The sequence below is a fragment of the Xyrauchen texanus genome, chromosome 26 (assembly GCF_025860055.1).
Source record: "Xyrauchen texanus isolate HMW12.3.18 chromosome 26, RBS_HiC_50CHRs, whole genome shotgun sequence".
In the NCBI taxonomy this organism is placed as follows: domain Eukaryota; kingdom Metazoa; phylum Chordata; class Actinopteri; order Cypriniformes; family Catostomidae; genus Xyrauchen; species Xyrauchen texanus.
The window spans coordinates 38,050,863-38,069,757 of NC_068301.1; the positions used below are offsets into that span (position 1 = coordinate 38,050,863).

The 18,895-nt window shown below is 37.8% G+C and overlaps 1 protein-coding gene across 1 annotated transcript in view; it reads right to left on the reverse strand.

Annotated features, from left to right (window-relative positions):
• Positions 1-18,895, reverse strand: part of LOC127619505 (receptor-type tyrosine-protein phosphatase U-like) — a 432,480-nt gene that overhangs the window by 157,824 nt on the left and 255,761 nt on the right. The window contains exons 9-11 of the mRNA XM_052092344.1: positions 14,679-14,788; positions 8,916-9,117; positions 1,554-1,656 (exon numbers count right to left, since the gene is read on the reverse strand). Of these exons, the coding sequence (XP_051948304.1) occupies positions 1,554-1,656; positions 8,916-9,117; positions 14,679-14,788 (415 nt within the window). The remainder of the gene's footprint in view (positions 1-1,553; positions 1,657-8,915; positions 9,118-14,678; positions 14,789-18,895) is intronic.

The window sequence follows — 18,895 nt, forward strand, 5'->3', positions numbered from 1 at the left end:
AAGACAAACTCAGCTGTGATCAGCGCCATGTTGTTTGGTCACATGACTCGTGTGTCAAAGGTTTAACCCTTTACTGACAGCACAGAATCTTCTGATCTGAGATCAGTCGGTTTAAATTAAATGAAATTATGCATAGCCTACAGCCAAGCCAAAATACAACTTCCACGCATGTGTTCGTAGAAATTTAAATCTTTATGTCCAATTTGGTAATACATTTTTTTTAAATACATTTATGGCATTTTCTACAAAAATGTTATGACATTACTTAAAAAATGTCATGTGGTGTAACCGTCATATAAAGGTATTAAAATAATTTCCTTGTACTTTGAATACATAAGAATAAACAGACAAATTCATGAATTTAATAAAAGATTTAAAATATAATTCTCAAGGTAAAACTATCATGCATTTTTTTAGTCAAGAATATTAAGAAGTTTCTCAAGGTGACACCAAATGACTAGAAAAAATATTTTAAAAGTTCAAAATATCAGATTGTTTTTAAACTTCACACATATTCATGAGGTTCCAAAGGGATCTTTTTATTTATTTATTTATTTTCATGTCACATGACAGCACAATGTCAACCTACAGTACATGTTGTTTACACCACATGACTTTGATTTCAAATGACAAAATTTCAGATGACAAGTTTTTCAAATATTAATTTTATTTACAATTTGTGTTTTTATAAAACATTTTAAGAAAGCTAATTCTGCATTACTCATGCCACTATTTTATTTTTTCAAGAATTTCATTTTTAACAAGACTTTGATTTCTTCTTTTACTGTCTCCGGACGGTTACACCACAGGCCATTTTTACTTTAAGCCTTTTTTTTTTTTTTTTTATTACTTTGAGCTCTTCAAAAGTTCTTCATAGTAGAGGTGTATTCAAATCATTGTTTTGAATGAATTACATGTTGTCATGTATGACAAAAAAATTGCATCATGTCATTGACCCATTACTTACAACAAGAAATGTAATTACAATTACTGCAATTAAATATAATAATTTATTGAGCATTGGTGTCTTTATAGTGCTTTATTAAATCAATATAAACCACCTGAGGCCGTGCGTCACAGTGGATTTTTATTTTTGATTATTTCAATTACAATTTTCACATTCTTGTTTTCTGTGAATCTTAGCATAGTTAAGCCAAACCTGTCTGTCACAGCACAGATCACAGCCTAAATTACCCGATATCAGCCATAGCTCAATTTTGACAAAATGTGTAGTTACTGCATTTTGCTTAGGGACAGATTTCCAGCTAATAAAAGTTGCAATTTTAGCTTTTTGCCATGTTTAGAGCTCAATAGTGTGATACACTGTCCATTTTCATAGTATGTTAAAGAGCAGCTCAGACATGCTACGTAGTTTTTCCTTTTGTGTTCCATGGAAGAAAAAGTCAGGTGGGTAAACGATGACAGAATTTACATTTTTGTATGCAGTATTACTTGGGGGACAGAGAAACACAGTGATAATACAGTTAAAGTGTAATCTTCAGCTTACATCTCATTGATTGATGTAGTTGATGGATGTATGTGGGATGCGTTACCTAACAGGCGCTCCTCTCCCCAGGGCTGGACGCAGCAGTACAGTGATAGTGCTCTCTGATTCACTCAGAGGAGAGGGCATGTCTTCATAATCAAACGCTGGTGCTGAAACAGAACAATTAAAAAGAATTAGCAACAGAAACAATGGAGAAATTAAAAGACATACCGACTTAAATATGCACACACTCAGTCACACACTCTCATGAATCTTTCAAATTAGTCTTGGCTTTCTACCGACTTGAAACCCTTCCTCCACAGGGGCCTTCAGAACAAAACCCGCGCAGACAGATCGCGCCACACAAGGGCAATGAAAACAAAGTAATGGAGGCAGATAAGAACGATCCACACTCCTTTATATAGTCTCTTGAGGGGCAGCACGGAACACAACTCCTGCTCCCATTCCCTCTTATTACTGGAAGTCAAGTAGTGTGCCGGTTTGCTGAAATGAGTCAATGTCTCAGCCTTCACAAACAGAAAATCTGGAGTGGAAGGAATGAGTGCACTGTGCACAGTTTCATTTGTGGAGTATTACCACTGTGTAAAAATGAGAATGTTGCTAATTTACTCACTCTCATCTCATTTCACTTTTACGGTAGCACTTTACATGAATGTTCCCTTTGTTAAGGGTTTATAAAGGTGTTTGTTAATAACTAATTAGTCATTTAAAAATGCATTACAAAGCATTATTTGCGTTTATAGCAACATTAATAAAAACATAACTGTTATCCAAATACTTGCCAAAGAGTATGCATTTTTACTTACATGTTGTAAAAGCTTTATAAATAAATGTATACATTCATATAGTGATCAGAAATATATAAAATCCTCTGGCGCATGATTTATGTCATAAAGCAGCAAAATAATTTATTCAAAAGACATTAAAAGGAGTGATTATGTCATTTTGATGCAATCTGCTAAGTGGTTATATTAAAAGAATAGTTCAAACTAAAATTACAATTTGGAAACACTTGACATTAATGTCTTTTTGTTAAGGGATTATAAAGGGTTTATATGCAGTTATAACAACATGCATAAAAATGTGACTTTCGTGCAATACCTGCCAAACAGTGAGCCATTTTACTGTACCTCACATGTAATAAATGCTTAATAACACTTATTAAACATTAATAACCTATGAAAATGCATTCATGTAAAGTACACACATATGAAGAATGTATTAAAGAAATGGTTCACCAAATCAATCAATGAATGTCTTCTGAAGCAAATCGATAGGTGTGTGTAAAAAAATAAATAGAAAAGTTAAACTTTATTCACTTTTTAAAAATGCTTCCTGCTACCAGTCGACACATCACGGAGATGTTACGTGATGTAAGCCTGATGGTGCTTTCATGCGAGAAGTCGGAAGCGCATGCTTTGTTTATAACTGAGGAACGAACGTCATGCCAGATTTCAATTATTTCAAACAGCAACCGGAAGTAACGTTTTAAAGATAAAAATGTTTTTAATTATGGATTTGTTTCCAACACAAACCTATCGATTTGCTTCAGAAGACATTCATTGAGCGACTGGAGTCATCTGGATTACTTTTATGCTGCCTAAATATGCCTTTTGGACCATCAAACAGCCAGCAGCCTGATGGCACCCATTCACTTTCCTTGTATGGACAAACACAGCTGAAATGTGCTTATAAAAATCTTCATTTCAGTTCTGCTGAAGAAGGAAAGACATACACATCTGGGCTTAAAAGTGAGTGAATCATGAAGGAATTTTCATTTTTGGGTGAAGTAATCCTTTTATGGAGTTCCCAACATTAGGTACATAAAATGTATCATAGGTACATAACATTTTATATGATTTAATGGTCATCAGGCATCAATGTATTATATAGGGGTGTGCAGTGATGCCATTTTCTATATATCTGCATCTGAATCTGTTGCAATAGCAAAAAACATTATTCGGATATAACCGGATGTGGATGGGGCTTTAACCTTTTGCCGTTTTATAATCACATATGACTATATCACGATTTTGATGCAGCCCTGAAGGATTGTGAAATTAGTCTAATGATGCACTCTTTAGGAAGTCGAGTGGCCAAATAAAAAGTGCATTAAATCACTGCGATATTCAAAATATTGCTTAATTTTACAGCCCTACACAACAGTCCATACTTGTTCTTTATAAGTGACTTGCATTAGCTTTTTTAAGAAAGAAATCACTTCACCCCCTCCCTCACATCACACTTCCTGCTACCTGCTTGAGGAGTGAGTGAGACACAGATGCATGTATGCATATAGATATGTATATTTAAAATATTGCTTAATCCTTGTGCTTGTTGGATAATCAGACTAACATTGTTTTCTATTATTTGGTAGAATGTGTTATTTGTTTTGAAGACATTATTTGTGCCTTTCTGAATAAGGTATTCATTTTGGGATCATCCCTTATAAGATACATGCTGTGGATGAGCATGTAGAGCTGAAAAGTGTTTTTGCAGAGGACTTTAGGTAACTAGGACTTATTATTATCAATGTGACAAGGAAAGTGACAACACAAGTGAGTCAAGACAATAAAGTGTTGAATATAAACATAAAATAACTCACTATAATAATACTTTTTTTCACGAGGTTTGGATGTGTGAACGGCGGGCTCTGCGCACTTTGCTAGTTGTAACACTATTAATGTCATAAACAGGTGAGATTTGATACACTCTGTTCCATAACTGTTCTAGGGGGACAATATGTCAAAGAATTCAAAATCCTTGGCCTCTGGAGACATTAAAAGGCTTTTAGTCCAAGAGTCGATTTGGTCAGAAAGTGGGAATTGAGACGAGAAATGTTGAAAATGTCCGCAATACTGACAAAGGTCGTTGCTGACTTGGAGGATCTTGCTGGAATATGTCAATCGATCATGGCCATGGAGACGAAATTCACTGAGGTGGTTTCAAGAGCCCCACTTTCTTGTCGAGAAACTGAACGATTATCTGGAGTCATCGGAGAGGGAATTATCTGATAATCTGCTAGCGACCATGTGGATTTGGAAAGTTGGAGGACTTGGAGAACTGTAGCCGGCAGAATAACATCCATTTTGTTGGAATTCCTGAGGCCAAAGAGGGTCAACATATGGTCAAAATATTGGACGGGCTCTTTCCGAGTCCGCCCGACATAACAGGCCATAATATGGAAATCGAGCGAGCTCACAGGATTCGGGTTCGGCGATCCGCTGAAGGAGACAGGCCCTGACCAATTCTGGACAAATTTCTGAGATCATCTGATAAAGATCTTGTGTAATGAGAGGTGAGGAATAAAGGAAGGCTTTCTTGGAAGAACCACATAATTTTCTTTATCCCAGACTTTGCAAATTCAAAATAAGAGAAACGTGATTCAAGGAATACAAGAAACTCTTACATCAACGGAAGGTTGCTTTTTGCCAAATTGAGAATAGATGCTAAGGATGGCCATAAAACATTTACATGTCCCCAGCAAGCGAAGTCCTTCATAAAGTCAATGGAGTAAGTTATTTTGTGGTACTCATGTTGCAGCCAAGCAGACTGACTCAATGAACATTCATTGTGCAAGAAAACTGAGAGCTTTTTTTGTTTCTTTTTGTGCTGGTTCCGCATAGCGGCTGGAGTTGTTTTGTGAAGTAACACTCTTTTGGGATAGTTTTGTGGATGAATCTGCCCATTCTTTGTGCTTATGCCTCCTATTGGCTGGAGTTTGTTTTGTGGAGTATTCTTGCAAGTCATTGGAGTGATTAGGTAATTTGTTGCACTCATGTAGCAGCTGAATAGGCCGGCTCACTGAACATTTGTTTGAATATCAGAGGAAAATGAGTGCCTTTTTTTTGGTTCTAGTTCTGCCTAGCGGCTGGAGTTTGTTTTGTGGAGGAACACACATTTGGGACAGTTATGTGGATGAATCTACATGTACTGAGTTTGTTTTGGAGATTGTCTTTTGTTGTGTAATTCTGTCTCACAAAATTTGATAGAAACACTGCACTTGAGCAAGCCAATGGCAAAGTTGTCATGGTGGCACTCAACAGTTTGAGTTTAGAAATGCAACATTCTTGAATGTTGGAATGTGGTCTTTATAATTCTGTTTTTGACACACAATAAATTTTTTCTATTATGTCAAAATGTCACATGTTAACATGAGTGGATTGTCTCTCTCCACGTGGAATGTGAATAGGTTGGGGCACCCCATAAAAAGAAGGAAGGCTATTTCTCGTTCTAAGCGTAAGTAATATTGTGGCAGGGCGGAGGGTGGGGCCGGGTCGTGATCCTACACACCCGGTCCCGTATTAGGCTAATTATGCCTCCGTGAGGGATAAAGGTCAACTGCAGGGGATCGTGCAGGAGAGAGAGCTCGCTTACGGACATGTCCGTCATGTGTGTGTTTATGTTGTCTTAAAAGTTTATCATTAAACTATTATTTATATTGAAAAGCCAGTTCCATTGAATACCTTTACAAATATGATTTAGTGTTTCTTCAAGAAACACATCTTTCCATGCAGGAAGCTGAAAATTTTGGGAAGATATGGGTTGGACATGTTTTCGTTAGTGCTGGCTCAAGTAAAAGTAGGGGGTCATTACATTTATAAGTAAGCATCTACAATTTAAATGTCTAAAACAGAGTAAAGATAGATTAGGAAGACCCATTATAGTTTTAGCTGAAATTCAGGGGCAAAGTCTTATTTTGGCTAATATTTACACACCTAACGTTGATGATGAGGGCTTTTTTTTATAGATCTTGAAGGGATGTTGCAAGCCGCCGTCATGATATAATATTGGGAGGAGACTTTAATCTTTTGATGAACTCAGTCCTTGATCATACTGAAGCAAAAGTGTGCTAGACACCTAGAGCGACATTGATGGAAATCATACAGTTGGTGCTTTAATGAATCCCTCTTGCAAAATCCTGAATGCCAACTAATTTTAAAGGCTTAAATCAATGTTTACATGGAAAACAACTTGTCCTCAGTAACCTCTGTAGGCGTGACTTGGGAGGCACTTTAGGCGGTTCTTAGGGGTCGGATCATAAAATATGGGTAGAAAAAATCCAAAGCACGAGAAATCGTGGAGTTGGAATGGAATATTAAAAGTGCAGAGGCAGAGCTGAAGCACTGAATGTTGTCTGATGGCCTCAGAGAATTGACCTGACTTAAATACAGATATAATATTATTTTGTCACGAAGGTGGAGTTTTGGATATTCAGGGATATACTTTGAGTCAGGGGCCAAAGCAAGAAATCTTCTGGCTAGATATAAAAAACAAATAGTGTTTTTTTCTACCATTCCCTTAGTGAAATCTGCTGGTTTTACCTCAGCCATTGATTTTAATAATGCTTTTAAAGAATCCTATCTTGATTTTGTGGAACAATTAGAACACCCTAAACTGATGACTGAGCAAAAAAATTCTCTTGATTCTGAGAAAACCTTGGAGGAGCTTGGCGAGGTAATTAAGGCCTTGTCTACAGGCAAGTCTCTGAGGCCAGATGGCTTTGCTGCTGAGATTTTTAGATCTTAAGCTACAGAACTGGCTCCACTTGTGCTAGAAGTTTATATGGAATCATTAAAGAATGGAAAGCTTCTGCCAACCATTATGCAAGCCTGGATCAGTCTGATTCTTAAAAAGGACAAAGATCCAAGCAAGTTTAAGAGTTACCATCCAATTTCCCTGATCCAGCTAGACGTGAATACTTTTATTGGTTGGATTAAATTACTTTATGGACACCCGGTAACGAATGGATTAATTTCAGATTAGTTGACTCTGGATAGGGGCACCTGGGAGGGTTGCCCTCTTTCCCCACTATTGTTCTGTCTTGCCCTGGAGCCATTAGCAGCCACAATAAAAAAGAGGAGGATTTTCTAGGGGTGGTGGTGGGAGATGTTGCGCATAGGCTTTAGTTTTATGCAGATTATATTTTATTATTCATCTCTGACCCTACTAGATCTATGCCTTGTCTCCACAGACTTATGAACTTTTTCTAAATCCCAAGCTTTAGATCTGACAGTGTACTGCCCGGTAACAGCTTTTAAGGTTATTGTTATTAAAATGAATTGCATTCCAAATTTCAACTACCAGCTACAGTCTCTCCCTATAGATTTCTCCAACTCTTATTCCAAGCAATTAGATAAAATATATTGATAGATGGTAAATGTAAATGTTGATTCTGTGTATATATGTTTATCTTTGTTTGATGTGTGAATCAATACAAAATTTAATCACAAAAAGTAATACATTTTTGCTAAACTGTGGCATAAATCGTGAATTAGGGAATTTCATGTTTTTGATTAAAATAAGTAAAAGTCTATTTATTAAGCATCTATAACATGATGTAAGTTAAAAAGATCTCTTTTTGGCTTATTGGATGAAAGTGAACCTATTTTATGCACATGCTGCCTCCTTTTTGGAGCTTGAAAGTTTTGGACCCCATTGACACTGCTTACTTCCTTTAAAATATATTTGTTTTTGCTCCACAGAAGAAATAAAGTCCTATTTGTTTGAACTGACAAGAGACAGAGTAAATTAAAATTGAAATAACATTCAGTGTTTGTTCAGAACTACCAAAGAGGCCAAGACTGATTAACTATTATTTAATTATTGCTTTATTGAGTCATCAAATGCAAAGCCTACGACCACCACTAGAAGCCTGCCATTTCATTTGTGGATACAAACATTTCCCAGTCAGGTTTATCATTCTCCCTTCAGTTTACGCTGTTCTACCCACAGTTTGTCGACTTATGCCTGGGTAAACCTTGGTATCAATATTTCTGCTGTTCAGAGAGTCAATTTTGCCAAGAGTTGCATTTGCCTTGCTGCGATTAAGCCTAAATGAAGTCCAAATAAATCCTGAACCAATTAAAAGGCCCTTGCAGGCATCTCATATTCATTTTGGTGATAAAGCCAAAGCTAATCTAGCTTCTAGTGGAAATATACTGTTTTAATTAAATACTTAAGAAGCAGCAATACTCAGCTAAAAGACAGCGAAGTTCTGACTTTTATTATGGCAATTTAAATATAGGATATTGATTTTAAAACCGCTTTGTCAATTTAAGCTTGAATGACAAGGGGTTGACAAAAGCACAGATAAAAATACCATAGAATTCCTATAAAAGTAGTCGATCTGCCATATTCCAAGTGGTTTGATGGTATACTTTGTGTAAGGGATAGTATGAAATCGAAGACGCTCCTCAAGACGTGTCACACCAGGTTTGATGTCAATGCTGTCAAATTAAATTGGTTCTCACGTGTCTCGTGACTGATTGCAGAATGCACGTTTTGAATATGTGTAAGTGTGAATGAGATTTGTGAGCTATATGGAAAAGAACAGATTGAACATTCTACGTGTTTTGATTAGCATTAGGTGGAAATGATTCCTTGTGTTCACACACATTTCCCTCACCTGAGATGTTCGTGGTAATTTCGGTGAGGGCGGTCTGGCCAAAACCCTTGGTGGTACGGGCACGAACAGACACCAGGTATGTGGTTCCGGGATGAAGGCCAGAGAACATGTGGTATGTCTCGTTCTTCAGTTTGGAGACAGTGCGGCGTGGGCCAGGAACATTGATGCTGGGGTCCGATGACTCAATGCTCTGATAGCTGATCTAAAAACAGAAAAGACACAGTGAGCTCAGAGGAAATGATACTGTGTTAATGAAAGCTGAAGAAGGAACAGTGTTGAATCTCTGTCAGTATGCTCTGTTCCAAAACCTATTGCCTGCCTCAGTAGGTAGTATTTTAAGATATCGTAGGTGTACTCTTGACGCAAAGGAAGCATGACTGATGCCTTCATCCACATTCATCCGTTTTCGTTTTCCTAATAACATTGTTTTCCAAAGTATGCAGTAATTGAGAGTGTTTTCGAAAGTCATCGTTTTCGATGGAGGAAATGCAGTTCTAGTGTGAATGTTATAGAGGGAAATCAAAGTAGTGAAATCAATGTTATTTGACATCTTATTTTCACCGAATTCTAGGGTGCATTGCACACACATTTCCTCGAAAGTGAACTCAGAAGGCACTGTAACAAGCTCAGTGGGGGAAAATTAAAAACGGCAGATGATGTGAAAGGAATGTCAGTTAAAATATTCATAAAATTATTTAGTTCTGAAATGTATAGATACAAATATTTAAAAGACATTAAAAATGAACGTTTTAACGTGATGTTATGTGATTTTATGCTGATTAGAGTATAGCATCGTTAGATGAGGAGCTGTTTGTATCCTAGCAAAGTTGCTGCCTATACAGAGTGTTGCAAATCAGTCACATATGAGGTTTCATTTCAGTTAGGATGTTGCCTTCAGACTGAACTCACAGTCAAATTGGAAACAGTAGGTTGACTTTACTAAAGGTAAAATCAGTCTGTGCTAGGGTTGCACGGTAGACCGGTGCTACGGTAGTATCACGATCCTAAAGCTTCAAAATATTGCCGTGCCACAGTATTTTTTAAACGGTAGTACCATTAATACGTTACTACTGTTAGTTATGTTGCATGTGTGGTAATAAATATAATTTTTGCTAAAACCTTCATTTGAATCAGAAATATAATGTAGTCTTTTCGAGTGGTAACCCCTTCATGAAATGCCCTTTAAGAGTGCAAAATTCTGTTTACAATTTTCCCCTTACATGGTATTGTTTATAAAATGTATATGAGTGGTTTTCCCATGATTCAAACACTTGTCTGAATCCCAGCGTGTTAATTTGGTGGTTTTGTCTCCTAGTGGATAATATGGATTTAAGTAAAACTTCGGAGAGTGAGAAGCTTTTTAAAAAACACAATTCATGTAGCGAGATTTGGAATTAGGTTTTGGCTGATTAACAGGGAAAACCCATCTGTCGTGAATGTCTTCGAAGATTTCAAGGCAAAAGGAGAAACACCAGAAACCTTATTAAACACCTTCGTACACATCCCGCTGCTTCTGTAGAATACACACGAGTTAGTGCCACTTCATTTAACCTAAATGCTTTATTTTAACATTTACAGACTGACTGTTTCTCTGAAAAATCAAATGTTGCACTCAGTTGACTTTTTTCCAATTACAAATGCATGGTCGCAGTAACTTATGATTAGATCACATCCCTGAGCCGTGCAATCAAACCGGTGTGTGTGTAATCTGCATTCATGCTGCTGTTTACAAGGAGAGAGGGCCTGAAGTGGGTAAAATAATGGAACAGCTGCTCAAAACAGTCTTTTGTGACATTCTGTGCAACGTTACAATATCTTTATTTTTATGCAACCAACATTCAAATAATGGAATAAAAGTTTAAAGACATTGCCGTTTAAACTGACTGTTTTGATGCAATAAAGATTTTATTATTATTTAATTTTTTTTTTACATCAAACTAAGAATGTATTAGGTAACAAGTTAGTCCATTTCACAACTTCCAGAGCAATAAGTGGAATTCCTAAGAACCACCTTTGCTATGACAACCTGCGTTAAGGATTAACACACTATCGTATGATATCATGATACTACTTGGTATCGTTATACTTTAGCTGGTATAGTATCGTAAGATATGACTATGGTATCGTGACAACCCTAGTCTGTGCTTGCCAAAATTAGAAACACTGGCCCCAGTGGCCAAAGTGGTACGTTTTGTTTGGTGTGTGTGTACGTTTAAGCTCCATTTTAGGGGTGGAGGGGCGCCAAAAGTGATTTGTGAAGCGAGTTGCTTTAGCTGTGCAGGCTGTAATACAGTGAAGTGAAATTCATATTTTCTAAACTAAACCCCCCTACCCAAACCACAAACCTAAACCTAACTATCAATGTAATGTGTAATGTTAGAGGGAAAAATGCAACCTCAGAATCAAGCTTGTCACTTATTATGCAAACAAAATAACTTCCTAGTTTAAACGTAGGATTCGAACATGGGTGAACCACATAGCAGACGAAATGCACTTCCACAAAAGTAGTTAAACATTCTGCAGGGAGACTGTGCTTGTTAGCGAGTCGCCATAATGTGGCCGATCATAAGGTACTGGAACACTTGGAAACAACATGTCAACTTTCTGTGTGATCATGCTGCTGCCAAGGTAACTGCCTATGAAGACGGGCTGCAGGAGATGCATTTGTGCAACCGCGATGTGTCTCGGCTGACCACATGTGATCGAGATACTGTGCATTAATTACAATACCGGTTGTTCTTCAAGAATCCAGTCGATGGCACTGTGTTAGAGCAAATGTTACAAATGGTTTTAAAAACAGACGTACAAGACCAACATGTAATGTGCGGTCAGTCAATAAACAGAGACATGTTGAGATGTGAGTCATTTTACTTAGAATCATTGAACAAAACAAATACCAGCTATAAACAAGGTCTTAGTGAGTATTGTATATGTTTTGCTCAAGTGGTTTCAGCTAGAACACATTACGAGGTCCTTACAGAGCTCAGGGATAACATGTGCAGTTAATAGCTCTACATACGTACATCCTGGGGCCACTTCTTCTAATCATCCTCCCGAACCTCTATTAAAGATGGAATTGTTCTATTAAGTTCTGTCAGGCTGTGCTCAGAAGAATGAATGAATGATCAGCACCGCTACAAAAAAATTTATGAACGTACATGCTAATGTGTTTATTGCTAGCTAGCAACATACTGCAAGGTTCAATAGTTATTTGAACAGATCAAATTTACGTTAGGCTAACTCAATTCATTTAGGTAGAGTCTACATTTTAATTGAATATCAAAGAAACACATTTTCATTATGTGGACACAATGTCCACAATTAAATGAATTTTTCAGTGCAGTTGTAAGACATGTTTTAATGAACCTTTCGGTGCTTTTTGTTGATGTTGTTTTCAGAGCTTGGATGTATAAAAGATCCACTTTCGTTGTATGGAAACAGTACCTCGAACATTCTGCCAAACATCTCATATTGTGTTTCCGAAGAGCAAAACAATAAAACAGGTTTGAAATGACATGACACCCAGTAAATAAAGGAATTTACATTTTTGGGTGAACTATTCATTTAAACTCCCTGTGGTTCACTAACTTCTCTATTCAACCTTTTGCAGCTCTAATAAAACAATTTCTAAAAATATCTGAACGTTGCCTCCACTGTGCAAAGAATCTACACACCACACTTTATGTGGAATCATTTGAGCTATATTTCTCTGCGCCCTACAAGATTGATCAACTTCAGAAATTACAAACTGCATATACAAAATAGTTTTTAATAAAGTGTTGGTACAGCAAATCCACCACTGAGAGTATGAGACATAATTACCAAATCCACCATCAAAACCCAGTCCATCAACAACACCTCACAATACAACAACACGTTTCGCTCCCCATCAATCGCTAACCGTAAGCAGAGGATTACATGTGTATATTCTGACAGTTGAGGTAATTGAAGTGGGCAGAGGCAATTAAATATAACCAGTGTAAAGCACTTAAACACAATTGCCCCATCTGACTGACACTGCGAGGCAAATAAGCAATTATAATGTTTGTCCCTATTTTAATTGAAGCCTGCGGAATGAACTAGAAGATGATTAGCATGAGAACACCTAGAGTGTGTGTGACAGAAGAAGGAGAGAGTTTATACCCACTAATGACTCAGCTGATGTGGAGGGAGGATAGCAGGTAGAAAACAAATCCTGAGAGAATACTACAATGTGTGTTTATTAATGCTTATAATTTGCAAACACTGTTCATGTAGCTCAACTGATAGAGCGTGGCACTAGCAAAACCAAAATCATGGGGCTGTTTCCCAGAAAACACACAAACTGATCAAATGTATACCTTGAATGCACTGTAAGTCACTTTGGATAAAAGCAGCTGCTAAATGCATAAATGCAAAAGGGTAAGAAACATATTTGAATTAAGTTTATATTTTTCACCCCATTGGCAAAGAGGTTTTCCTGTTATAAGCATAAACCTCACTACTACTACATTTTTAACTATTTCTTTGAAAATAAGACAATATCGACAAAATTAAACAATCTGTTTTTGCTGATGTACCTTTAAGCCATGGACTCTACAAGACACCTGAAGGTGTCCTGTGGTATCTGGCACCAAGATCCTTCAAGTCCTGTAAATTGCATGGTGGAGCTGCCACGGATAGGACCTGTTGGTCCATCACATCCCACAGATGCTCAATCGGATTGAGATCTGGGGAATTTGGAGGCCAGGGCAACACCTTGAACTCTTCATCATGTCCCTCAAACCATTCTCAAACAATGTGTGCAGTGTGGCAGGGTGCATTATCCTGCTGACAGAGGCCTCTGCCATCAGGGAATACCACTGACATGAAGGGGTGTACCTGGTCTGCAACAATGTTTAGGTAGGTGGCACATATCAAATTGACGTCCACGTGAATGGCCGGACCCAGAGTTTCCCAGCAGAACATTGCCCAGAGCATCACACTCCCTCTACTGGCTTGTCGTCTTCCCACGGTGCATCCTGATGCCATCACTTCCCCAGGTAAATGGCTGCACACCCGTCCACGTGATGTAAAAGAAAACGGGACTCTTCGGACCAGGCAACCTTCTTTCACTGCTCCAAGGTCCTGTTTCGACCCTCGCATTGTAGGCGTTTTCGATGTTGGGCCGGGATCATCATGGGTTAACAGACAGGTTTGCGTCTACGCAGCCCCATACGACGTGGGGTGCGATGCACTGTTGTTGTGACACATTCCTTCCATAACCATCTACTAAGTCACCAATTTTCTGTGACTTAGTAGACCTTCTCTCAGTTCGGATCAGATAGGATAGCCTTCGTTGACCTCGCGCATCGATGACCCTTGGCCACCCAACACCCCGTTGTCGGTTTGTGCCACCACTGTTGGTAGGTACTCACCACAGCTGACTGGGAGCATCCCACAAGCCTTGATGTTTCAGAGATGCTCTGACCCAGACATCTGGTCATAACAATTTGGTTCTTGTCAAAGTTGCTCAAGTCTTTACAACTGCCCATTTCTCCAACATTCAACACATTGACTATGAGAACTGATTGTTCACTTACCATCTAATCTACCCAGATCTTGACATGTGAACTTGTTAGGACATGATCAACATTATTCGCTTCATCTGTGAGTGGTCATAATATTTTGGCTTATCTGTGTATACAGTATATGTACATGACCCCATGCATGTGAAATGAGTAAATATTAAAACCCACTTTTCCATGATATTCCCTTTACACAAGTAAAATTCAAAGGGAGTACCTCATACTGTGTAATGAGACCATTGGGCTCCAGAGGCTCCTCCCACTTCAGAAAGATCATATCATCTAATGGGGTGAAGGTTAAAGACTCGGGAGCAATGCCTCCTGGGACTGCAGGAAATGAGAGAAAACAAGAAGAGTAAGTTTCATCATACTAAACACAGAGTATCAGACAGAGATGAGAGGACAACAAAGGTCATACGGCAACAGTTGGAGGTCAAATGAAATATACCTACTCAGCCCGGCACAGACTTGAAGAGAGAGAGAGAGAGAGAGAGAGAGAGAGAGAGAGAGAGAGAGAGAGAGGAAGAGGAGGATAGAATGAAAGTTTGCTGCACTGGAAGCCCACCAATGCATCTCATGTCTGAGCACTGCGGCAGAGTCCATGACAGCCTATTTATCTTCTTTACCAACATACAGAGTGGAAGAAAATAGGGCAGATTGTGACTTTCCTGAGCTGTGACGTCAAAGGTAGCAGACACCCGCACACAGTCCTTGCACTAACTGGTTAATGAATATTGCACACATAACTTGAAAACACTTTTTTAAGTTAGTAAATCCTAATTGGATCGGCTAGTTTGATGGAACGTCTGTAAAAGCACACAAGAATTTTTACTATCTGGTCTCATAGAATCATGTTACTTTACGTACATTTTTTCCAAAATATTTGTATATGGCTCGTTTTACATATTGCAGCAGTTTCCTGGTGAACTGAACAATTGAGGCGCCACAACTCTCCATTAAATTTGACCCAAATCATTATTTAAAGGACCTTTTTGATTTGTAACAACTCACCCCTAAGAAACATGCAAAAAAATGGACAGCATCATTCAATCACTGCCAGCCATGTTTTAAATAAAATTTTGCATTAAAAATTCTGATTGCCATTGTCCCAAGTATGCCAAACCTGTTGAGCGATCCAAACATCATCTACAGCCTGAAACTGAACTTTTGACTTTCATTCACTTGAAAGTGAATGAAATTGGCGGCATAAGTAAAGTTATAGGATACTCCCTTGCTCCCTCTTTAGGGAATTACTTAATCTCCAGTGTACTATCTGGCTGCACTGGTATTAGAACGGTTTGAAATGCATCTTAACTCCGTATGCAGCCTCTGAAAGCAACACATTTCCAGCTTTTGGATTCATCCATTGATTCTCAAAATGACAATGCAGAGTGAATATAGGGTATTTTAAGAAAAAATGTGTCTTTAGTCCACGTATACGGTCATTGTGTTTAACAGTGTGATGTTGAAAGATGAATTGATGACATTTTTTAAATGGCATTTTGGATTAAACTAGAGACCTTTTGACTAAAACATGTTTTAATGTAAAAACTTAATGAGGTTTTTTACCAGATGTAGTTTTGTTTTCTGTTTCTAACAAAGACAAACTCAGACGAGATCAGTGCCATGTTGTTTTGTCACATGACTCGGTGCGTCAAAATGTTAACCCTTTAATGTCAGCCTAATGTCTCCTGAACTGAGATCAGTCGCTTTAAACGAAATGAAATTATGCATAGCCTATAGCAAAGCCAAAACGCAGTGTCCACACATGTGGATGCGGGGTCTCAGGAGGATACACAAACCTGCAAACTCATCAACGTCACTTTGTTCATTCTTGAAGAAGAACAAAAACCTTCATAACATTTGTTTATATGGTCAACAACTTAGTTTGGACTTTGCCTTATCCTACCCAAGACCGGTTTCAGAAAATGTTATATCACCCCCTTGTTGTCTTCAAACGCTATTATACCAGACTAAAATAGATGGAAGGCAAACTGAGAGTGAATTGGAAAGCATTTTTGACATTGAAGGGGTGGGTTTACCCCTGTTTCTTCGGCCAATTGACGAGTTGAACCAATTCACTAACAAATGTTTTAATCAAAAAGCAATCATCATCTTCATAACATTGTGTATATTTGGTATAATTATGAATGATGCAGGTCATTTATATATTTGACCCCTGAGTGTCTGACTCATGTCAAGAATGTCGTATCAGTGATACCTCATTTAGCCCGGCTCCCGGAGAGTGAATATACATGTGAGTTGTAATAAATGAATTGATCAAATTAAGCAAGAGTTTTATTGTATTTAAATTTGAGGTCATAATTGTACCACATCTGCATTATTAGAATGCATCACTAGATGTATATTTCTGCCTAACCTTGCTCTGTTGCATTTTGGATGCATTGTTTTCTTGTCATGTTTGTTCCAGCTGGATAAGGCCTGTAAGACTCAACTTAAGACTCAACCTTGGGGAAAGACAGCTTATGTTGTGTTCTGTCTGTCTAATGATTTCATTGTAGGAATTGTTTGGAGTTTTGAGAGTCATGTGAACTGATGAGAAGAGTACTCTCAATTTATTATTCACCTCTGATCCTTATCTGATGATCAACTGTCTCTTAATACCAACGTTTGCGTAGAATGATCTGTACTGTTCACCTATCAGAACCCTGTACTGTAAGAGATGAGGACCTTTTTGCTCTGTATTCATTATCCAGATGTTGTTGCATTTGTTAGTGGTCTACGGTAATGTATTGATGACGGAATATTTAAACTGGTTGCATTAAGTACTTATTAAAGGCAAAATACTCTTCTACTAATGTTTTGATCACGTTTTTGTGCGCGTGTTTTACCGACCGACATCAGTAACTCATACATCATGTGTATAAGTCACTTCAGACTATAAATTGCAGGACATTTCAGATGATGAAAGAAAACATGACTTATATTCTGGAAAATATGGTAAATAAACATGCTTTGTGATTATGATGAAGGATTTCAAATGGTAGTTCGGCATGGCACACGCAGGCGCAAGGGACTTCATATAAATACAATTAAAAAACATACTCCTCATGCGTGGTTGCATCCCCTACTTAAAGAAAACCTTTAACGCACTTTTAGCACCACACAGTGGACATTTCACCTCGGAACTGCCGCAACACGCTCAATAAAAATATAGTAGTATTTGGCTGGTCATGTGATTCCAAGATGGTGTCCGCCATCAGGGGCTACCAGTTCCATGTAAAATAAAACTGCTTTTAGTGTACATGATTTTAAACAGATTTGTCAGAACTGTTATTCATTTCTTGGAGTAAAACTTTTTAATGAGGTTAAGATTACTGAAAGCACCTTCAACTCTCTTGCTCTGTCTCTCTCTCTCTCTCTCGCTGTCTCTCTCTCTCTCGCTGCCTCTCTCTATCTCTGCCTCTCTCTATCTCTGCCTCTCTTTCTGTAAGTGTGCTGACTACGAGTAATTTAACATTACTTGCGGAATTAATTAATTCATTATACTTGCATTTCTGATGTTGTTTCCAATTAACCAAACACATCAAACACAAACAAGCACTATCACTGTGCAAAACAAACACATAACGAAGAGGCGGCGGCACAGATAAATACATTTCTGAAAATGATAAATGGAGAGCATTCATCTTGAGATGAGTTTCATTTTCATCCGGTGAGGTTTTCTCTTGACCTCCAAAGGGTTTCATCTAAATGCATTTGCATGAGAATACACCTCCTGCGAAGAACCCTCCGCTTGACACGTGAATAAACAGAAATGCAAAAATAAGCATAAAATCTTTATTCCATTTTGTTGGTGGCCTTATACATTTTTCACAAACTTCCATTTTAAAGTATGATCTTCCATTTAATTATGCTGTTTTCTGTGAGTCAATATCTGTGATGTTGCTATAATTGCGGTTTGAGCTCTGCGGGTAAACTGATCCCTGGCGCGGTCTCTATATCATAATTGCTCAGACAAAGTGTGTTTTGGCAAAGATGGATGGGTTATGGGTACTGACCCGTGAAAAAAAAACACCTCGGGGTAAATGCAAGTTTAATCAAACTTAGAAAGTTTATGAACAACATGCAAATAATATGTGTAATAGAGCAATTCATTATTAAATGTGAAAATAGTTGTGTGGAACGAGTTGTTCCTAGGTTAATTACAGTGCTGGAGTTTGTTGTAAAGACAAATTGTCTCTGGCACTTCAGATCAATGATATTGTGAATGTACAGAATAGATGTAAAAGTTATCATCTTTACAATAAGCTTGTCCTATAGACAGCACTACATTACATTATTTATGTCTAATAAAGAGTGGAGGATTCTCCCAAAACTTGACAAGAAAATGTCCTGGTCCTATTTTACTCCAAAATCAAAAGAAACAAATAGAAAATTACATTTTGCATATAGAAAACAAAGCCTACATTT